This window comes from Amyelois transitella, chromosome 14 (genome assembly GCF_032362555.1).
Source record: "Amyelois transitella isolate CPQ chromosome 14, ilAmyTran1.1, whole genome shotgun sequence".
Taxonomy (NCBI): domain Eukaryota; kingdom Metazoa; phylum Arthropoda; class Insecta; order Lepidoptera; family Pyralidae; genus Amyelois; species Amyelois transitella.
The window spans coordinates 1,436,128-1,460,641 of record NC_083517.1 but is presented as its reverse complement, the minus strand read 5'-3'; the positions used below and the strand labels follow the sequence as shown (position 1 = coordinate 1,460,641).

General features: G+C 36.7%; 1 protein-coding gene across 1 annotated transcript in view; it reads left to right on the top strand.

Annotated features, from left to right (window-relative positions):
• The window catches only part of LOC106132824 (polypeptide N-acetylgalactosaminyltransferase 2), a 60,396-nt gene extending 37,454 nt beyond the window's left edge, over positions 1-22,942 (top strand). The window contains exons 2-10 of the mRNA XM_013332362.2: positions 1,624-1,865; positions 4,029-4,127; positions 5,784-5,851; positions 7,499-7,686; positions 16,460-16,573; positions 17,167-17,345; positions 18,587-18,793; positions 19,685-19,857; positions 20,294-22,942. Of these exons, the coding sequence (XP_013187816.2) occupies positions 1,624-1,865; positions 4,029-4,127; positions 5,784-5,851; positions 7,499-7,686; positions 16,460-16,573; positions 17,167-17,345; positions 18,587-18,793; positions 19,685-19,857; positions 20,294-20,568 (1,545 nt within the window). The 3' untranslated portion in view covers positions 20,569-22,942. The remainder of the gene's footprint in view (positions 1-1,623; positions 1,866-4,028; positions 4,128-5,783; positions 5,852-7,498; positions 7,687-16,459; positions 16,574-17,166; positions 17,346-18,586; positions 18,794-19,684; positions 19,858-20,293) is intronic.
• Positions 22,943-24,514: the final 1,572 nt, after the last annotated feature.

The window sequence follows — 24,514 nt, the reverse complement described above, 5'->3', positions numbered from 1 at the left end:
CACATGGAAGGCAATACAGTATCGTACAGTCGCGAGAATAAATATTGTATAAGTCACCGGAAAATAATAAGAACCGCAAGTTTATAAACTTCCTAGGAAATTTATAAACCCTCGTTAGATTCTAAACGATAGATGAATTGTTATCTTACGTCGACATTTTTGAAAATTATCAATTCACGCCATCTCTTGGTATATTTATAAACTAACGGATATCCATTCGTAAGATTCTAACAACCAATTAAAATTACAGACGCGCTTTTAATTTTACGCTTCTAATAACACACAGCTCCCTGATTAGTCGATGTTGACAGTGGCAGTGTTTGTGTCCATAGACTAAAACACTTTATCATATTTTGTATTTCAAGTAAGTTGGTCATTAAAATGTTTCAGGAATGTATTCCTGCTAAATGCTCCTTGCTGACATTTTCTTTGCATAAATAGCCGAAAACTTTAAAGATTCTTTAAACTGAATAAAATTTTGGAAATAAAGTAAACGTGTAACTATTAGGTTATAAAATTTCGACTAGTACATAATTATCTCTGTAGTGATTTTATACTATCAAAGTTTATTCATATCATAGGTTTGCTTCAAACCGGTTGACCGAAAATCTTTGCTAACAATTTTTAAGGCAGAACAGAAAAAGCTTTCCTTAGCACTCAGCAGAACTTAGAAGTACGAGTATATGCAGAGAATTCTTCGAAGTGACATCTTCTATACTCTCATTAGTTTATTTAATTCAATGGTAGGTATACCCAATATCATTACTTTTCCGAAGCAACACTAGGTAAAGTGGCGTAACAGATTGATCAAAATTATCTCATTTTCTATGAGGAATAACAAAATCTACGAAGTCGACTGGCCACACAAGACGGCTATATTTTTACTATATAGAACTGAAACGTGGTCTTTCAATAACTTCAGGACTTGACTCTGACTACGTCGTAAGTGACAAAGACAGTAACACATTGCGGTTGGAGGTTTTGAAAATGTCAAGGCTCCAAAGTGAAATGAAACTGAACGAAATGTCGCTAAAACAATTGTTCATTGTAAACTACAAATAGTATCGCATGACCCTTCAAAGAATATGAATGTGAATAGTTTTTAACCACCGACGGCAAAATTCCGGTGCCGTGTGGTTCCCGGCACTATTACAAAAAAGAATAGGACCACTCCATCTCTTTCCCATGGATGTCGTAAAAGGCGACTAAGGGATAGGCTTATAAACTTAGGATTCCTCTTTTAGGCGATGGGCTAGCAACCTGTCACTATTTGAATCTAGGTTCTATCATTAAGCCAAATAGCTGAACGTGGCCATTCAGTCTTTTCAAGACTGTTGGCTCTGTCTACCCCGCAAGGGGATATAGACGTGACCATATGTATATGTATGTATACGGCAAAAAGAGGGGTGTTAATTTAATCTTTATTAAAAGACTAGCTGCGCCCGCGACTTCGTCCGCGTGGAATAGTTATTTCGGGCATAATTGAAGCACATACAACACACATTATAATTACGTATCGACTTACAGGGCCAACCGTGTCGCAAAGATTGAAAGGCCATATACCCTAACTCACTGGGAACCACACGGCAAGACGGGATAATGACTCAAAATTCTTTGTTACAGGAAGAAAACATAGCATTACGTTTGATAAAACAGCATGCAGACCTTGAAGAGACAGAGAGTAGTCCAGCGTCACCAGACGAGTCTTACGGGACGGGCAGCACTGGGAGAACCTACTTTGACGAGGGGGGTTACGTGGCCGGCGGGGCGAAGGACTCCGACCCTTATGTGAGGAACCGGTTCAACCAGGCTGCGTCGGATAGCTTGCCCAGCAACAGAATTGTGCCTGATACAAGAAACGCTATGTAAGTTTTTTTTCACTTTTCACTTAGATGTCGTAAAAGGCGACTAAGGGAAAGACTAATAAACTACATACATATGGTCACGTCTATATCCCTTGCGGGGTAGACAGAGCCAACAGTCTTGAAAAGACTGAATGGCCTCGTTCAGCTATTTGGCTTAATGATAGAATTGAGATTCGAATAGTGACAGGTTGCTAGCCCATCGCCTAAAAAAGAATCCCAAGTTTGTAAGCCTATCCCTTAGTCGCCTTTTACGACATCCATGGGAAAGAGATGGAGTGGTCCTATTCTTTTTTGTACTGGTGCCGGGAACCACACGGCACTGCCGGGAACCACACGGCACTAATAAACTTGCGATTCTTATTGTAGCCTAGCTGAGGGGCTAGCAACCTGTCACTAATTAAATCTCATTTCCATCATAAACCCATCTATCCCAAGATGTGACTGTATATGTAGTCACACCTCTATCCCTCGGGGGTAGGCAGAGCCAACACAGTCTCGAAAACAATGAAAGGTCACGTTCAGCTGTATGGCTTCATGATGGAATTGAGATTCAAATAGTGATAGTTTGCTAGCCCATCGCCTACAAGAGGAATCCCCAAGTTTATAAGCCTGTCCACGGGAACGATATGGAGTGGTTTCTATTATAAAATGCCGGTAACCACAAGGCATTTTAGGACTAGTTAGGTTAACTCTTAAAATCCCGCACATTCAAATAAATTATTTTTTAACTTCAATACATATCTCTCTTCAACTTCTCAATTCACAACGTCAAATAAATATTTTCACAGCATGTATCAGGTAGGTACATGCCATCGCCATAGCAGGTTTTAAATATATATTTTTTTCTTTTCGAGACTGTCTGCACGATCGCCAAGATTGGCCTTGACGAACTCTTGTAAGTTACCTAACTGCTTTATTTACCTTTCGAATCGATCTCAAGTCATCCTTCCTACATGCACAATATTTCAAGTCCTAGAGCCAGTAAGTAAAAAAATACATACATACATATGGTCACGTCTATATCCCTTGCGGGGCAGACAGAGCCAAAAGTCTTGAAAAGACTGAATGGCCACGTTCAGCTATTTGGTTTAATGATAGAATTGAGATTCAAACAATAAGAAAATATTAAAAAAAAAACAAATATGGAATATTTTACAGTAGCAACGACTGGCTTTTAGATTAATTTTATTTAAAGAATTTATCAAAATCAAAATCAAGATATTCCAAAAAAACATGTTTACCTAAGTTCTTTAAAAAATATAGTTAATAAAAAATTTCGGGAATTCAGAGCGCTTTGACTAAGCCATTTAAAAAAATAAACTGGAATTTCGCAGCGCCCTGAAAATAATAAAAAAAAATATTTATTTTTATTTTTTACAAAGTTCAACCAAACGCGATCACATTAATTAATTTCCTTACTCTTGTAAAATGGTTCACTCAGTAGTCTAATTTAGGAGCACAACGTTTGCAGACAGACAGATACCATTATAATAAAATAACCGGAAGGCCAGTGGGAGTTTAGAAAGCATGAATGACCATACAATGGCCTCCACCTACTAACGGAGGTTAACTAAACTAGGGCCAAGAGGTACCTACCATTGCTTACGCAAAATTAATGTCTTCAGAAGTTTTTCCAAACTGTCCATTTATTTATTTAGTATCTAAATAATTCCGTCATCAGCTGAACGTGGCCTTCGGCTTTTTTGGAGACTGTCACTACTTAAGTAAAGTATTTTCTCTGTATGCGTATATATACGCTAATCTCGGAAAGTTGTTAGAGAGGATTTTCTGAGGTAGGTTGCATGCCTACATATTTAACATTATCCCTTGCGGGGTAAACAGAAAAAAGAAGAGCCTAAAAGAAGAATACCAAGTTTATAACCTTATCCTTTAGTCGTCTTTTACGACATCCATGGGAAAGAGATGTAGTGATCTGTTTCTTTATTGTAAGAAAAAAAAATATCCCAAAAAAATCGTCGTCACGTCACTTTTTTATATAAATAATTATCACTTTTTATTTTCACAGCTAAACCAGTGAAAATGACTGTTAAAATTTTTTCATTCGTATATATTGTTTTTAAATGCCTTAACTTTTTACCAATTTCAAAACAGCTTAACAATAAACGCTAAAAATGTATGTCTAAAAATTAATTTTCTTTTCAGGTGTCGGCTTAAAAAGTATGATGAAGACCTCCCTCAGACAAGCGTGATCATCACGTTTCACAACGAGGCGAGGTCGACACTCCTCCGTACCATAGTCAGGTATTTAATAATTACAATTTTGCATCAGTAGCCGCATGGTATAATAATATTCCACCTGAGCTAAATGACAAAATAAAAATTGATATTTTATTCAGAAAATAAACCTTCGCAGACACTTACATTACAATAAATAACATAACATATAATCACGTCTATATCCCTTGCAGGGTAGCCAAAGCCAATAGTCATCAAAAGACTGATAGGCCACGTTCAGCTGTTTGGCTTAATGATAGAATTGAGATTCAAATAGTGACAGGTTGCTAGCCCATCGCCTAAAAGAGGAATCCCAAATATGTAGGCCTATCCCTTAGTCGGCTTTTATGATAAAAATGAGAATGAGACTGAGTGGTTTATATTGATACCGGGAGCCACACAAAACTACCATTTACCCCCACTTACCCCCTTGAGCCTAGCGAAACTTCTCAAACGCTCGGAAGCATTTCTATATTACGAGCAGCTATTGCCATGGATTTAATATACATATAGTTACGTCTTTATCCCTTGCAGGGTAGCCAGAGCCAACAGTCATCAAAAGATTGAAAGGCCACGTTCAGGTATTTGGCTTAATGATAGAATTGAGATTCAAATAGTGACAGGTTGCTAGCCCATCGCCTAATAATAATCCCAAGTTTGTAAGCCTATCCCTTAGTCGCCTTTTACGACATCCATGTTGAAGAGATGGAGTGGTCCTATTCTTTTTTGGATTGGTGCCGGGAACCACACGGCACTAATGTTCACGGTGATTTACTGTTTTCTTAACCGTTTAACTAACAGACATAACCCGCTGTGACGCTGACAACATTATTACAGTAAAATTACAGTCTAGACTTTAGACATTACGCGATGAGAAGCTCTGTCCCCTACTATGAAACTGCAAACCATTTTCGTACGAAGCGACAAGATGACGACGTTTACATAAAATGAACTTTACATTGAACTATGATTAGGTATAGTTCTATATACTATTATTTATTATGTATGGGATTCTTCTTTTAGGCGACAGACTAGCAACCTGTCACTATTTGAATCTCAATTCTATCATTAAGTCAAACAGCTAAACGTGGCCTATCAGTCTTTTTAAGACTGTTGGCTCTGTCTACCCCGCAAGGGATATGGACCTGATTATATGTTAATTATTATGTGATTACTGGTTGCACACTATACGACTCAAATAATATTTAAAAAATAAACTTTACGTCATAAAGGCTGACGCAGCTTCGGACGAAAGACTTTGCTACTCAATAGTAAAGTCTTTAGAGAAAACACCGTTACTCTAAACCTTTTCCGTATGATATTGATGATGGTTTCCACGGTAGCCTTTGCCGTGTGACTCCGGGGTCGTGGGTTAGAAGGTTTAGCTTAGAGATTTACGGTGCAATTTTACTAAGACTTGAGGTACAAACAACTTTTTTTTTATATCCTTGTAGAAAAAAAAATGTATGAATGTAAGATCTTAAGTTTCCCAATCTGAGTTCGTAATTTTGTTACCGCTTCTACTGCACTGATGCTTTGGAAGCGGCAGTAAACTTAGTTTTAAATAATTTATTTGACGTCAACCAATGTTGTGAAACCAAAAGATTTGGAGATATGATAATATCCTATAATAATTAATAAAAATTTTGAATTTCAGTTTAATATGTTTTAATTTTATTACAGTGTAATAAACAGAAGTCCGGAGCATCTCATCAAAGAAATAATCCTCGTGGACGACTTTAGTGATAATCGTAAGTTTATGTTATAAGTTACTGTCTCGCTTTAAAACTTACTCCAGACATTATTTGTTGAGTGGTGCTGTGTGGTTCCCAGCACCAATAGAAAAAAATAAGACCACTTCATCTCTTTCCCATGGATGTCGTAAAATGCGACTTGTCTGATTGTAAAGTTGGTATTCTTCTTTTAAGCGATAGGCTAGCAACCTGTCGCTATTTGAATCTCAATTCTATCATTAATCCAAACAGCTGAACGTGGTCTATCAGTCTTTACAAGACTGTTGGCTCTGTCATCGCCCATCGCCTAAAAGAAAAATCTTAAGTTTATAAGCCCATCCTTAGTCGCCTTTTACCACATCCATGGGAATGAGACTGAATTATCCAATTTTTTTTATTGGTGCCAGGAACCACACGGCACACATCATAATAAAAAGCGAAACAGCGATAGTTCTTCGCGCTATAAAAACGGCATCGCGCGTACACGCGACACATTATTGCAAACAGCACAGCTATTTCATAAAATTCCAAAGACAAAAGTGACTAAGACATTGAATTTCACATTGATTAACTAACAATAGAGACAAGTAGTTTCACATGGTTTCTACGGGTGCAGAACTTATTGTGCACATTGTAATTAACTTCAATATCACTGTTAGAACGGCCACATAATTGAAGTAACGCTGTTGAGAAGCCGGTTCCCAGGACATTTTTTTATTTCACACATAAGAATGTCGCATTGTAAAATTTGTGCTAATAATAATCTATACTTATATTATAAAGCTGAAGAGTTTGTTTGAACGCGCTAACCTCAGGAAGTACTGGTCCGAATTGAAAATTATTTTTCCGTCGAATACACCATTTATCGAGGAAGACTTTTAGTTTTATTAACAGCACGCTGCAACTATAAGGAGCAAAGAAATAATGGAAAATGTGAAAAAAACGGGGAAAATTATTCATCCTTGAGGGCTTCAATGATACCTTTAATAACTATTCCACGCGGACGAAGTCGCGGGCACAGCTAGTTAATGATATTTTGAATCTAGTCATTTTTATGCGCTCTTGAAATGTTTTGTAAAAGCAAATTTTATCCAATTGTTACTGCATTGCCGTGTGGTTCCCGGCACCAATAAAAATAATAGGACCACTCCATCTCGTTCCCATGAAAATACTGAACGTGACCTTTCAGCTGTTTGGCTTAATGGTAGAATTGAGGTTCAAATAATGACAGGTTGCTAGTTCATCGCCTAAAAAAAGAAACCAAAGTTAAAAAGCCTATCACTTAGTCGCCTTTTACGACATCCATAAGAAAAAGATGCTCCTATTCTTTTTCAATTGGTACCGGGAACCACATAACACCAATTATTAACAACATACTATAAATACATATGTATATATGGTTACGTCTTTATCCCTTGTGGGCTAGACAGAGCCAACAGTCTTGAAAATACTGAATGTCCACGTTCAGCTATTTGGCTTAATGATAAAATTGAGATTCAAATAGTGATAGGATCCTAGCCCATCGCCTAAAAAAGAATCCCAAGTTTATAAGCCTATCACTTAGTCGCCTTTTACGACATCCATTTGAAAGAGATGGAGTGGTCCTATTCTTTTTTGTATTGGTACCGGAAACTATTTCATACAACTCTTTCATAAACCCAACAGCGGAAGACGGAGCCGCACTGCGTGCTATCAGAAAAGTCCGCGTCATCAGAAACATCAAGAGGGAAGGTCTGATGAGGTCCAGGGTGAGAGGAGCGGACGCGGCGACCGCTCCAGTGCTCACATTCCTTGATTCCCACGTGGAGTGCAACTTACACTGGCTGGAACCACTACTGCAGAGGATAAAAGAAGTAAGTTTGACCTCTCCAAATGTATTTTGTACTGGCCTTCTTTTCCAGCTTTTTATGTGTCTGTACATTTATAATCACGTCTATATCCTTTGCGGGGTAGACAGAGCCAACAGTCTTGAAAAGACTGCTAGGCCACGTTCTGCTATTTGGCTTTAAGATAGAATTGAGATTCAAATAGTGACAGGTTGCTAGCCAATCGCCTAGAAGAAGAATCCCAAGTTTATAAGCCTACCCCTTAGTCGCCTTTTACGACATCCATGAGAGAGAGATGGAGTGGTCCTATTCTTTTTTCTATCGGTGCCGGGAACCACACGGCATTATGTGTCTGTAATGCTCTACTAGTGCAATTTACACTGGCTGGAACCACTATTTTAGTACAAATACCTCCTCAAATGCATTATATTATATTAAGTATTATATTTAGTGATAAATCCTTAATGATTTTTATTATGACCGCGGTATTGCGCCTCGACTTATAGACATACTACACCATTGAATATACAAACTCATATTCTTGTCAATGTTATTTAACATATAATAGAAATATAGAAAATGCTGCAGTGTAGTTTGTTCCGCCGCTTCTTCTACACATGCGCTTTGGAAGCGGTTGTCGTTATAATTAGATTTAAGTGATGTGACGTCAATAAGTGATATCCAATTTTGAAAATAAATCCATTCTATTCTATTCTATAAAATCTCCTATCTATACCATTCTGCAGTATACTGAAAAATGCAATCAGTCCTTATCTTAAGAGAAGTTTCATTCATGACATTCATTCATGTTTTTTAATGTAGACAATGTGCATTCGGCCATGATTTAGATTTAAGAGATCTATATTTGTTAATTGACGTCCGATGAAAATGCTGCAGTGTAGTTTGTTCCACCGCTTCTTCTACACATGCGCTTTGGAAGGGGTAGTTGTTATAATTAGATTTACGAGTAAGTGATGTGACTTCAATAAGTGATACCTTGTATCCAATTTTGAAAATAAATCTATTCTATTCTATTCTAGAAGAAGATTCTATCGCAGAGGCTTACATAAAACAAACTATTACGTAAACAAATGCATCAAACTTCAATCTTGGCAGACCATCTATCAATATTGAAAGTGCATCAGCATACTTCAGCACTAAGTCGTGAGGCAACACCACATTAACATTACGTCTAGAAACATAGACATAAATCAGTGGAGTTGAAAACTTCGTAGCCCTTACCATAAAACCAGACGTCAAAATGTAGTAAGGCGCTCAGAATATATAAACTTGGGATTCTTCTTTTAGGCGATGGGCTAGCAACCTGTCACTATTTGAATCTCAATTCTATCTTAAAGCCAAACAGCTGAACGTGGCCTATCAGAGTCATTCCGAGACTGTTAGCTCTGTTTACCCCGCAAGGGATATAGACGTGATATGTATGTATGTATAAACATTCATTAAACACATACCTATTATGACGTCTATAATCCTTGCGGGGCAGACAGAGCCAACAGTCTCGATAAGACTGAAAGGCGCATAGCTGAATGGCTTTACAATGGAATAAACATAAGTTTACTTTCTATAATTAGTGCCGTGTGGTTCCCAGCACCAAAATAAAAAAAGAATAGGACCACTGTATCTCTTTCCTATGAATGTCGTAAAAGGCGATTAAGGCATAGGCTTATTAACTTGGGATTATTTTTAGGCGATGGGCTTAACCTGTAATTATTTGAATCTCAATTCTATCAAAAAGCCAAACAGCTGAACGTGGCCTATCAGTCTATTCAAGACTGTTGGCTCTGTCTACCCCGCAAGGGATATATATATGCAATTATATGTTCGTATGGACTAATATAATAAAGAAGGTAATTATCCTAAATAAGGTAATTATAAAATACAACTAACTGAGGAAGAATAGTCGTTTTATACAAATATTGAAAGTAAAATTAAGCGGAATTTGGGTTATTCATTTTTACTAAAATTATATAAAAAAGATACATGTTGGTTTTTAAGGTAAACTTAAGTTATCGAGTATTATAAACTTTACATAAAATAGCTCTTATAAGCATTTTTTGTTATGTAATGTTTATGTATAAAATTTAAATCAGCCATTTACAATATGAATGTGAGTCAAGATGATAATGTCAAGGTTTCCTTAAGTCGTGACTTGTACATAAATTATAATTTTAAGTTAAAACTTTATGTAGGATTGGTTGTTAAAGTACACGATTTGAAAGTAATTACCTAAGTAAGTATAAAATTGAATTAAAGATTGACTAAGTATTAGGAACTTAGTAATTGTTTCAAGCAATGCACTACACCTCGATTTGTCTATATCCCTTGCGGGGTACACAGAGCCAACAGTTTTGAAAAGACTGAATGGCCACGTTCAGCTGTTTGGCTTAATGATATACATATATTGATATGATGATTCAAATAGTGTCAGGTTGCTAACCCATCGCCTGAAAAATAATCCCAAGTTTGTAAGCCTATCCCTTAGGCGCCATTTACGACATCCATGAGAAAGAGATGAAGTGGTCCTATGGGAACCTCATGGCATGTATGAATTTATTTTATTCAATTTTATTTCTTGTGCAGTTTGCAGTTTTTAAAAATTAAGGCAAAGTCAATTAATCTTACGATTCTTTTAACCCGTGCCTATATGAATCTTAATCCAGACATTGGGCCATTGGAGTCTTTTGAGACAAGCTCTCTCTACCCCGTACGAGGTAAGACGTATATGTAATAATGTAAAATTTAGTTAACCGACACGTGATAAGAAGGAGAAAGGGACGAAATTCATTACGACAAAGACACAAGAAAGCCTACTTATTACACGGTTTTCTATGACGAAACTTCCTTGTAATTGTCCAGCAGTTTATCAGGAAACAGATTACAATCTAACCGCGAACATTTTGCATGAAATTACCCAATTACTAGATAGTAATTCTATATCGAATCACCCGCTCGTCTATTTTATCGATAAATACCACTAACTGTGAATCGAGTAATCTGTATCGAGATTGTATACACTATGTCGAATGGTCAGTTTTGCAACAAAATCTCATTACATTCAACTTAATAGCGGTACAGTTTCTTCGTAATCTCGTGTCATAATAAATACATCATCAGTCTATTATATCATTATCATCGTGATATTATATCAATCATCCGTATGGTGACTTGTTAAAAGCTGACAGTTATATGTTGAAAATTACACTGACTTGCAGTAACACGCAACCATATAATCATATTACGGTCATACATACATATAATCACGTCTATATCCCTTGCGGGGTAGACAGAGCCGACAGTCTTAAAAAGACTAATAGGCCACGTATTCCGTGATATTCCTCTATAATAATAAGTTTTACATTTATTCATGTTTTTTAATATAGACAAATTGCATTCGGCCACGGTTTAGATTTAAGAGATCTATATTTTTAAATTGACGTCCGGTGAAAATGCTGCAGGGTAGTTTGATCCGCCGCTTCTTCTACACAGGCGGTTTGGGAGCGGTAGTAGTTATAATTAGATTTAAGTGATGTGACGTCAATAAGTGATCTATTTTCAAAATTGGATACCTTGTATCCAATTTCGAAAATAAATCTATTCTATTCTATAATGAGTCTTTCCTACGGTCAGAGGTAAGCTTCTGTTGCTGTGAGAAGATTGACATTTTCTAATAAGAAATCCTAGAATAATTATAATTGAGCAGTCTAGGCGTTTGCTAATCTATACTAATATTATAAAGCTGACGAGTTTATTTGTTTGTTTGAACGCGCTAATCTCAGGAACTACTGGTTCGAATTGAAAAATTATTTTTGTAGTTTAGTAGACCATTTATCGAGGAAGGCTTTATGCTATTTATCATCACGCTGCAATTATTAGGAGTGAAGCAATAATGGAAATATTCCTCCTTGAGGGCTTCAATGATGCCCATAATAACTATTCCACGCGGACGAAGTCGCGGGCACAGCTAGTTTTAAATAATCTGTTGCCAAGTTAAAAATGTCATTTAGCAATTCTAGCCGCTGTTGTTTTGTTTGCATTTAAATTAGAAAATTATACTAGCGTTTGATTAAACGTGTATATTTTAACTTATATTCGTATGGCATACAGTCTCAGTGGTATACTTGGGACTCTTCTTTTAGGCGATGGGCTAGCAACCTGTCACTATTTGAATCTCAATTCTATAATTGAGCCAAAAGTTGAAGTCCATTTTTGTGGTCTTACCCACACCAGTACTACGTCACAAATGAGGCTTATATCTTAAGTTATTTTCAGTTGGTCTGAAAAGTCAAGTCAATATCCCTTGCGGTATAGACAGAGCCAACAGTCTTGAAAAGACTGATAGGCCACGTTTACTTTGGCTTAATGATAGAATTGAAATTCAAATAGTGACAGGTTGCCAGCCCATCACCTAAAAGAAGAACCCCGAGTTTATAAGCCTATCCCTTAGTCGCGTTTTACGACATCCATTAGAACGAGATGAAGTGGTCCTGTTCTTTGTTTTTATTGGTGACGGGAACCACACGGCACTCAACTTAAAATCACTAACGAAATGTGAATCCGTTGTGAGGCTTGCAAATGCATTTATAATGTTGTTTCGTAACTGTATTACTTCGGTCATTGCGATGAGCTGTAGTGTAGGGGTGAAGGGATCTGGGTTACACAATCCGATGGTCTTCCGTTCACTTCAGCTGGTAACACGTTATAAGATAGGTGACGCGGTAAGCCGTAATAGCATTTCAACACGGAGTGTTGTGGGTATTTAATTTAAAAGTCGTTCGAATCGAACTTGGGTCTCGCGGACATTTTTGTTTTTTACAATATTATGAATAAGTCAATATCGATTGAATCGATTCTGATGCCCCACGAAATTCAAATTTTATTAGCAGATAGATATTAATTGTCTGTGTAAATATTAATCTTTACCTGTTACCATTATTAATGTAGTGTAAAATAACAAGAAAAAGTCACATCAATTGTATGGAGACATTTTCATTTTTTAGGATTTGTTGTTATAGCGGCAACGGAAATACATAATTTGTGTAAAATTTCAGCTTCCTAGCTATTTATTTATTTATTTAAACTTTATTGCACAAAAAACAAAAAATGTACAAAAGGCGGACTTAATGCCGTTTGGCATTCTCTACCAGTCAACCAGCTGACCAAACAGAAAAAACTTTAAGTTGGTGATGCGATAAAGTGCACATGCATACTGACAAAAATACATACATTACAAAAAAAAAAATGCGTAAATACATACAAGATATACATACATAATATACACTATAAATACATATACATACATAAAATATATAATTAGGATATATAATTAGGATGACCCATCATTAATCTGCCGAAGAAAGAACACCCTCACAGCATGTTTGAACGCAGAGCGACTAGGAGCTCTCCTAATCATTTCAGGAAGAGCATTCCAGAGCCTTACAGCCTGAACCTGGAAAGATTTCTCCAAAAAAGTAGACCGGAACAGAGGAGTACGCAGAGTCAGGTTGTCTGAAGAGCGAAGAGAACGGGAATGGGTGGAACTCAGAAGCGGGAATTTAGATTTTAAGTAAAGAGGAGAGTGAGCATCATTGAGTAGAGAGTACAACAAACAAAGAATTCTGGCTTTACGACGTTCAGGAATAGGAAGCCATGATAACTGCGAACAAAAAGAAGAAATATGATCGTATTTACGGATATTAAAAATAAAGCGAATACAGTTGTTGGCTAATCTGTCGAGTTCAATGAGAAGGACTTGAGTAAGATCGCAGTAACACACGTCGGCATAATCAATAGTAGGAATGACTAAGGATTGGACGAGGGAGATTTTGGTTCTCAGAGGAAGGAAGTTCTTTAGTCTATAAAGAGAACGAAGCATACCAGTTACTTTACGGCAGACCTCAGTGACGTGAGGAACCCAGCTAAAAGTTGAATCGATCTGCAGTCCAAGGTCTTTTACGCTGGGGCAGTAAGGGATCGTAACACCATTAAATTTAACGGGATTGATAGCCTCGATATTAATATTACAAATTTGCCGGGAGCTTCCTATAATTATAGCCTGGCATTTACCCGGGTTTACAACTACTCCGTACTTAGTCGAACAGTCTGCAATAATGCTAAGATCCCTGTTAATGAGCGCAACCGAGGAGTCAATACCCTCACAATCGCATGAGTGGTAGAGTTGCAGGTCGTCTGCATATAGATGAAAAGAGGAAGAAAGGAGTAAAGTAAGAGAGTTGATGAAGATAGAGAACAGGAGAGGGGACAATATGCCACCTTGGGGAACGCCAGAAACAAGGTCACGCCAACTTGAGATATTTTGCTCAACACGGACTGCTTGCTGTCGGCCACGAAGATAAGAGGCGAACCAATCGAGGACCACTGGAGAGAGATTAAGGCGAGCAAGTAAAGCAAGGAGAACATCGTAATCTACCGTATTAAAAGCATTGGAGAAATCAATAAGTACAAGGATGGTCACCTTGCCGTGCTCCATGCCATTTCTGATGTCCTCAGTCACCTTCAACAACGCAGTACCCGTGCTGTGTCCCGGGCGGAATCCCGATTGAAATTCACTGAGCAGTCCATTAGAAAGAACAAGAGAGGATAGTTGAGAATACACTACTGCTTCAAGAATTTTAGAGAAAAATGGAAGAATAGATATAGGACGATAATGATTAAAGCTGCCAGGATTGTTAGTTTTAGGTAGAGGAATCACAAATGCCTTCCGCCATAAGGAAGGGAATACACCTGAACTAAGGAAATAGTTAATGATGTGAGTGAGAGCCGGAAGAATGAAGTCCAAAAGAAGAAGAATCATGCGGAGATTAATTCCATCGATCCCCATGGCTTTTGTTTTTATGGAAAGGACAATTTTCAATTAGCTATCAAGGTTTATGAGATATAGCATGGGGACAGACGGACGAATGGGCAGACAGACAGACAGAGGAGGCTTAGTAATAGGGCTCGTTTTACTTTTTTATTTATGGAACCCTTAAAAGTACTTATTGAGAATTATAATTAATAGGTAGGTAAGTATTGCCGTGTGGTTCCCGGCACCATTGAAAAAACAAATAGGACCACTCCATCTCGTTCCCATAGATGTCGTAAAAGGCGACAAGTGCTAAATCTTACATACTTGGGATTCTTCTTTAGGCAATGGGCTAGCAACCTGTCACTATTTGAATCTCAATTCTATCATTAAGCCAAATAGCTGAACGTGGCCATTCAGTATTTTCAAGACTGTTGGCTCTGTCTACCCCGCAAGGGATATAGACTTGAAGTAATTCATTACAAAACCCAGGGTATCTGCTGATTGCGTAAGGCCGCCCTGCGCCGGCCGAATATCTCGACAATCCGGTTTGGCCGTGACATCCACATTACCAAGACCTTGACACCTTGAATGGCTGACGTTTTGTTGCTAAGTGATAGCGATTTTAAATTGATATGAACAATCAGCGACATCTTTACAAACTATTTTCTCATAGGTACATATGGTCACGATTTTATTCCTTTTTGACAGATTTCTAGCTCATTGCCTAAAAGAAGAATTCCAAGTTTGCAAGCCTTCTGCACCGACGTATTTTTAATTTATAAACGATGCAATATGTAATATTATAAAATCCAACTTGATAGGTACTGAAATGTAAAACCTGATTCCATAAATATTATATTTATTTTTATAGGAATAATAGGAAGCAAATATCGCAACAACAGGCCATAAAATAAATTATTTCACGTTATTAAGAATAAAAAATACATACATATGGTCACGTCTATAACCCTTGCGGGGTAGACAGAGCCAATAGTACCTTGAAAAGACAGAATGGCCACGTTCAGCTATTTGGCTTAATGATAGAATTGAAATTCATATAGTGGTAGGTTGCTAGCATATCGCTTTAAAATAAATCCCAAGTTTGTAAGCCTATCCCTTAGTCACCTTTTATGACATCCATGGGAAAGAGATGGAGTGGTTATTTTTTGTATTGGTACCTGGAACCACACGGGACAGAATTAAAAATCTATTTAATATTATATTTCGACACCTTTTGCGAGCTTAAGTCCACCAAAAGTTGCCGAAAGCTTTGGCGCTTACAAGATAAAATCGCTCCACTTTCAGAATTACACAATAGTTTCGACGTTATCGCAAAGAGACGGACAAACTCTCTCTCATTCATCTCTCATTTTATATAACGGCTAATTATCTCGTGCGAAGCAACTATTCGTATGACCTTTAGTTCTAAATGGACATGATATCTTTTGTCAGAGCTTAATTGTTTAAGTAATAGGTACCGTATTTCAAAATTAAAAAATAGAATGTTTGTCATTATCATAAATTTAATTTTTTAATGTTTCTCTTTAATTATTCTTTGAAAGAAAAATATATGAAGATTTTATAAGTGTTTTACAAAAGTGTTTTGAAAATTGTTGTCATTCGCGTGACATATTTTGGCCCAAATCAGTATAGGCGGAAAATTCCTGGAAAAAAAACACAAAAAGCCTATCAAAAGAAATGTACAATTTTTGTGTAAAAAAAACTATATCTCTGAGATCACTATACGTTTTTTAGACGTAAACTTCCTTATAATTTTAAGGACTCTTAAAATCACGTGAGTTCTTCGTTGTCTAAAAAAAATCAACCAAATATTATTATACCTACATACATACCTTAAAAGCGTCTATATCCCTTCCGGGGTAAACAGAGCCAACAGACTTGATTAGTCTGAACGTGGCCTGTTCGGTGCTTAATAAAAAATAGAATAAATAAATATTTTTCCATTTTTTCCAGGACCCAACTCGCGTGGTCTGCCCAGTAATTGACGTCATCAGCATGGACACCTTCCAGTATATAGGGGCGTCAGCCGACCTTCGAGGAGGGTTCGATTGGAACCTGGTTTTCAAGGTATTGTAACACTTTTTGATGACTAACGGTGGGTACAGATTATACATACATACGTATAATCACGTCTATATCCCTAACGGGGTAGACAGAGCTACCTGTCTTGAAAATACTGTAAGGCCACGCTCAGCTGTTTCGCTAAGTGATAGAATTGAGATTCAAACAGTGACAGGTTGCTAGCCCATCGCCTATAAGACGGATCCCAAGTTTAAAAACCTTAGTCGCCTTTTACGACATCCATGGGAAAGAGATGGAACGGTCTTTAGCGGGAGCGATGATTCGGCTCGACCACCACCAAAGGGAAGATCTTCCGCCAGGCTAGGTGTTATGCCTGGGGAACCGCGGCTCCAACGATGTTGTGTGGGAGGTTGAATATATAGCTCCAATCCGTGAAATCTCTGAAATCGCGTCTTAGATTCTTCGCTGCTATTGGTTGAGCGCGTCAATTTCTTCGCGATGATTGACAGTTGTTGTGAGATTTGATGTTGTTGACGAATGGCGTAGAGATGTCGCCACAGGTCCTTTTCTTTTTTATATTGGTGTCACACGGCATAATAGTCTTATTACCTGTAAAAATGAAAACCCTTCAATTTCAGTGGGAATACCTATCACACTCTGAACGTAGCGCTCGTCTCAGCGACCCCACTCAAGTCATCCGGACCCCAATGATAGCTGGGGGCCTGTTCAGCATGGACCGCATGTACTTCAACAAGCTGGGGAAGTACGACATGAAGATGGACGTGTGGGGCGGGGAGAACTTGGAGATATCCTTCAGGTATATCCTATTATGATGTTTGATCTTCACCCCACGTAGACTAGACACATAAAATAAAGTTATAACGACGAAGAAGTGGAATTACGATGTAGCGGGAGTGATGCTGAGGATTGGAGTTGATGATGAAGAAGGTTGCTTCTAATCACGTCGGGGTCACCAATGTAGCGGGAGCCGCGGTTCCCCAGGCATAACACCTAGCCTGGCGGAAGATCTTCCCTTTGGTGGCGGTCGAGCCGAATTACCGCTAGCGCTACAACTATATAGGTACTTACTGTGAGTAAGAACAGTTAGACCTGCTCATTCAGACATGTGGAAGTTTAACTATGATATAATGAAGATACGAGTTAGTTTAGATGCGGGGTTCAGATAGGGGTCGCTTCGTGTATTAGGCTAAACCCAAAAGGTCTCCTCTACAAACTCCAGGATCATGCTGACTAGGTGACAGAGGTCTCAAGAGAGGTGAAGACATAACTAGGACTAACAGCAGTGTCATGATTACTACTTACATAGAAATGATGTTCCGCGCTTCACGAGATTATATATATATTATATAGGTTATATGTAGATACATACATACCTATAGTCACGTCTATATCCCTTACGGGGTAGACAGAGCCAATAGTCCCGAAAAGACTGAATGGCCACATTCAGCTGCTCATGTAGAAACATATACATACATACATACATACATATGATCACGTCTATATCCCTTGCGGGGTAGACAGAGCCAACAGTCTTGAAAAGACTGAATGGCCACGTTCAGCTATTTGGCTTAATGATAGAACCGAGATTCAAATAGTGACAGGTTGCTAGCCCATCGCCTAAAAGAGGAATCCTAAGTTAATAAGCCTATCCCTTAGTCGCCTTTTACGACATCCATGGGAAAGAGATGGAGTGGTCCTATTCTTTTTTGTAATAGTGCCGGGAACCACACGGCAGAAACATATAATATAATATTATCCCTTGCGGGTTAGACAGAGCCGATAGACTTCAAAAGACTGAAAGGCCACGTTTAGCTGTTTGGCTTAATGATAGAATTGAGATACAAATAGTGACAGTTTGCTAGACGATCGCCTAAAAAGAGGAATCCCTTGTATAGCTTATCCCTTGGTCGCCTTTAACGACATACATGGATTGGTCCTATTCTTTTTCTATCTCTTGTCCACAATATATCTGAACTACTATCTGAACAGTCTGATCTGAACTTGTATTGTATAATAGTTTATATGATAATCTTTCAGAGTGTGGCAATGCGGTGGCTCCCTGGAAATAGTTCCGTGTTCCCGAGTGGGCCACGTGTTCCGCAAGCGTCATCCCTACACGTTCCCGGGCGGGTCCGGGGCGGTCTTCGCTAGGAACACGAGGAGGGCCGCCGAGGTCTGGATGGACGATTACAAAGAGTTGTATTATCGGTCGCAGCCGCTGGCCAAACAAGTGGAGTATGGAGAGTGAGTTGCTTCTTATAACCATATACCTACATATAGTCACGTCTATATCCCTTGCGGGGTAGACAGAGCCAACAGTCTTTGGAAGACTGATCGGCCACGTTCAGCTATTTGGCTTAATGATAGAATTGAGATTCAAATTAGTGACAAGTTGCTAGTCCATCGCCTAAAAAGGAATCCCAAGTTTGTAAGCCTATCCCTTAGTAGCCTTTTACGACATCCATGGGAAAGAGATGGGAGTGGTCCTATTCTTTTTTGCATTGGTGCCGGGAACCACACTGCGCAATAACCATATTAGTATAATTAATCATTTGCTATAACTGCAGCGGAGCCATTTTGGTTCTGCATCCTATTTTTGTTTTGAAAACTACTGCTACTGTGTTTTCATTAGTTAGAGAGTTATCTTAAGAGTTTTAAGTAGTGCGAAGAAAATCCAACACCTCATCATCAGGCAGACAGCCGTATAACAAGTTAAACCGCAAATCTTTTACGAGACTTGATGAGAGGAAGCATGATAACCTAATTTCTAACCATTCCATCAGTTTCCAAGGTTCTTTTCTCTCAAGGTGGACTGAAAGAGTTCGCAGACTGTTCTTAATTGTAGTATTGGTATTTTTCTCGGTGCAGACGAGGAGGACTTGGTATTTGAATAAAGTATATTATCTATCAAATTAAGGACGTCCTGGTAAAGGGTCAGGTCAAGAGTACCCGAAACCGCCGAGCTTGCATGAAGAGAGTTATGAATGTGGATGAAGCGAAGGAAGTATGCAGAGATCGTGGCAAGTGGAAAGAGGTAGTCTCTGCCTACCCCTCCAGGAAAGAGGCGTGATTTTATGTATGTGATATTATCAATATACAACAGTAAATAAGTTTACTCGCTATTCTCTACCGCAGCATCTCAGAACGCGTGGCTCTCCGTGACAAACTACACTGCAAGCCATTCCGGTGGTACTTGGAGCATGTGTACCCTGAGCTCCAAGTGCCGACCATGTCAGGGGCTTCTCACGCTATCAGACAAGGAGCGAGGTGTCTTGACACTATGGGACATCTCGTTGAAGGAACCTTAGGTAAGAATCCTTTAATAAAATTTTCACCCCTTTTTTCTCCAAGGCCAATACGTAGGACATCTTTTTGAAGGAACTTTTGGTAAGAACACTTATAATTTGAGCTCTTAGCATCTTTAATTGTTGGAACTCTTCAACCGGACAAAGAGAAGGTATAACCAACGGCATAAATTAAGCTCTGAGTAACTTTCGCCTCAGCTCTTCAGCTCTCAACACCGAAAGAGCCATGAGGGAAGAATCTCAAGTTTATAAGCCTGTCCCTAAGTCGCCTTTTGCGACATCGATGGGAAAAATTGAAGTGGTCCTATACCTTTTTCTATTGGTGCCGGGAACCACACGGCACATAATATAAATTTTAGTTGTAATTTACGTAACAATCAAGCTGTATGTGTAATTTGGAAGAACCTCATACCTAACCAACGTTGATATCCACTTCCAGGCATGTATCCCTGTCACAACACTGGGGGCAACCAGGAATGGCGTTTCGAGAGCGGCCTCATCCGCCACCATAGTCTCTGCATATCCCTCTCCCCCGAGGATCGCGTCACGGCCGTCCTCGCCGCCTGCGACGCGGCGGACGACGCGCAACTCTGGAGAAGACAGGGGCTTCTTATAAGGCACGCGAAACTCGACGCGTGCTTAGACTCTGACCGGCCCGCTTTGTACCTCCAGAGATGTGACGAAGAAAAACCTAGCCAGCACTTTTCTTTCTAAAGTTCTTTTAGGAATAGGTAACAATGGATTTTCGCGTTTTTTATCATGTAAATATGATTGTGATCAATGAAATCTGATTAAATAAGAAGATCAGACCGATTTCTATGCGGAATGAGAATTTGATAGTAATTTCCATTCTCAGATGCCTAAAGACGTATTATTAAGAAGAGGTTAGAATGAACTTGCACGTATTATAATAAGATTTATGTAAATATTACGTTAAGGTAAAGCTTAATAGTGAAATCTAAGTTAATAAGTGTGCCGTGTGGTTCCCAGAACTTTAAAAAAAAAAGAATAGAACTACTCCATCTAGTTCCCATGGACGTCGTAAAAGGCGACTAAGGGATAGGCTTACAACCTCGGGATTCTTCTTTTAATCGATGGGCAAGCAAGCTGTCACTATTTGAATCAAAATCCTATTATTAAGCGTAACAGCTAAACGTGCCTACCAGTATTTTCAAGACTGTTGGCTCTGTCCACCCCGCAAGGGATACAGACGTGATTATCTGTATGTATGTATGTAAGTAAATAAATAAATAATTCACATCTTGACTTAGAAATTAGCGATCTATCATCATGATCCAGCCAATAATATTCTGATTGAGATTCCTAGGTTTTTATAGGTAGTAATAATCTTATTGATGATATGACAGTAAACTTGCACTTATAACCGTAAGATATTATGATGTATGAATGCGAATAATTATGAATTGAAGTGAGCAAAAACGGAAAAAATGTCACGTTTAAATTAACATTGAAACTATCAATTAAAGAATTATTATTATTCTTAAGAAAAATAATTAGTTTCACCTTCATCAAAGAAATATAAGATAAGAAATTCATATAGGTATCTTTAATTATTTCAAGTAGTTTTTATATAAGTATGTCAAGTTCACATTATACTGAGTTACATTTTTTTTAATATCATTGAATGATATAAAATTAAGTAGATCTTTTGAAGTAGTTTATAACTACTCTTCATCTCAAATACTTAGAATCTCTAAAAAATAAAACGTATTTCTGCTCACTAAGATTTTCCATCTTGAATCTCAAATTTCCTACAATCATCTTCATAACATAAATTTAGTATTAATGAATTATCATTGATTATATTCTTACAATAATGTCTTAAAACGATAGAAAAAAAAACTCGGATTTTCTCGTGGTATTAAAGTATGGTTCGCAAAATTATGAGATGTGATTTGAATGTACATAATTATTAGTCACAAAAAAGACTTAAAAGACGCTCGCTTTAAAATTGTACTTATCCAACTTTACAAAAAGTGTGGGCACCGGGCAATATACCTACCCTTGGTGTGGTGCCAAACTGTGTAAATAAATACTTTTTAGTATAGAGATCTATTTAAGACTAGCTTGACATTCCAAATTTAATTTGTTTTTTTTTTTATTAAATCTGCTTTATTGTATTTTTTTGTGTTCATTTTTATAAGGTTTATGAATTATTATCAAGTAGGTTTATTTTAATCTATACTTATGTTACCACTAAAATTAAGAAAAATATTTATAAGCTCTGGCCGGGGATGTGGAATGAAGAATAGGTAAGGTTTGTTGGGCATCGGGTTTCGCCGTCCATTTTTATTTTTTTAATGTATGGACCATAGATTATTCATCTATGTTTTGGACCGCCTAAGCCCTTGTTGCGCTTTTGAGCAGTAGATTTATGAAAAAAATACTTAGTTGTGAAATAGATATTAAAAACTTATATTTTCAGAACTAAATGCAGTATATTTCATATCTTTTTTCTTCGCACATGATTTTATTAAATATTAACTCTTTGCATCCCATAAATTGAAATTGTCGGTTAATATTTTTGTTACTAGGTATTAGCTTTATTTTAGTTCTTATGTGCAATAAAGGCAACTCTATCGAATTAACAATCAACCCTGCTCTAAGAAACAAAATTCTATACTTGGTCAATCTATAAGTATCTTGAATGATGATATCGTATCAAAATCTTCAGAGAAATATACTTCTATAAATATAATTTTTTTTATACTTTTAAGACAGCAAAATGTATTTCATCGATGCCAGTGGCTTCAAAATAGTAAATAGTAATTCCTTTTTTAAATAGGTATAACATATTTTAATGATAAGCAAATAGTGCTAGAAATAAAAAAAAAACAATAAATTTATCATACATCGGCATTCATAAAGTGCATACTTTACATTAGGTTGTACCTTTTTGTACAAAATAAATCTGTATTATTTTGTGTAATAATAAAACATTTAATAATAACCATTCAATAAAGATTAACTGTCTTTGAAAACAAGTATCTATAAAAAATCCGCAAAAATTAAAAATGTCAAGGATTAAAAATCCGTAAAAATTAAAATGTCAACTTTTCCTAATAAACAAATAAATAAATAAATAAATAAATATATACGGGACAAATTACACAGATTGAGTTAGCCTCGAAGTAAGTTTGACACTTGTGTTACGAGATACTAACTCAACGATACTATATTTTATAATAAATACTTATATAGATAAACATCCAAGACCCAGGCCAATCAGAAAAAGTTCTTTTCTCATCATGCCCTGGCCGGGATTCGAACCCGGGACCCCCGGTGTCACAGGCAAGCGTACTACCGCTGCGCCACAGAGGCCGTCAACATATATGTAGTAAGTACCTTCTCACAGAGAAAGATGATTAATCAAATACTTAATAAATTTTGAAAATAATGTTACATACCTACTTCGATATAAATTAGGGAAAATGTTCAATCCCAAAAAAAAAATATTGTACCAAATTCATGCTGACCTTAAAGAAATTTTTCTTTAATGTTTTTTTTTATTGTCAATGCAGATGAAAATAGTCTACTTAAAAAATATTGGCATCATCTGAATAAATTTTTACAAAGAAAACAGTCTTCTCAATTTATGTGATTTTATTTTTGTTATAGTACAAACAGTCACAATTATTATAGTTATAAATATGAACATCTTACTATAATTTTTATGATACCTTATGTAGACAGACAGATATGTATAACTGATGGAAAGTGATTCGATTACCTTAACCATTTATTCTAAAGGCCTAATTTTAAGATTTTTTTTTTGCCAATATAAAATTTTTTCACAGAAATATTACATCAATTCTATAATACTAAATAGATATTATAATACTCATGATTCTACTCTATCTTAGATTATTTTGTGTTTGTACAATAAGATACACTTTATTTTGTTTATTAATTTGTTCCTTTTGTAAATATTTTTTTTCTTTACAGTTAAGTACATCAACTTTATTCGAACGAATTATAAACGAAATTACGATTTGGCACTGTTCAATTCTTATGAAATGTATATAATATAGAGCGAAAAAAAAGAAAAATTATTAAAAAAAAAAACAAAACAATAATTTATTATTTTTGAAAATAAATAAATTTAAAAGAATAATTATCACGGCCTATTGATTTAAATAGGTAGAGGTATTACATTCCAACGTATTTATGTTCATAAGCTTACTATAAATAGCATATAATTGAGCCAAACAGTGTTGGCTCTATTTACTTCGCAAAGGATAGAAGGAGAACGTGATTATGTATATGTGCGTATGTATGTATAATTAATAAAAATATTATAAGACTACCTATCATGTAAAATATGATAAATCAATGCTTTGATATAAAGCATGGGCACTTATAAATAATAATAAAAAGCACTATATGTGCACTTTATTATTATTTATATATCACTTCATGTGTTAAAAGTTTTTGGAGAAAAAATATCACATCCTTTGAATATTTTTGTTTAAATTAATTAAAAAATGTCGTCTTGACTGCCCTAGTCATATTTTGTTGAAATATGTTATATATATTATGTGTTTGTTCTTTTATTATATAACAAATAACATGTGATTTTATTTTAGTGAGAAAACATTTGATAAATAAAAGACATTTCAAAGATAAATTATTTTATTTC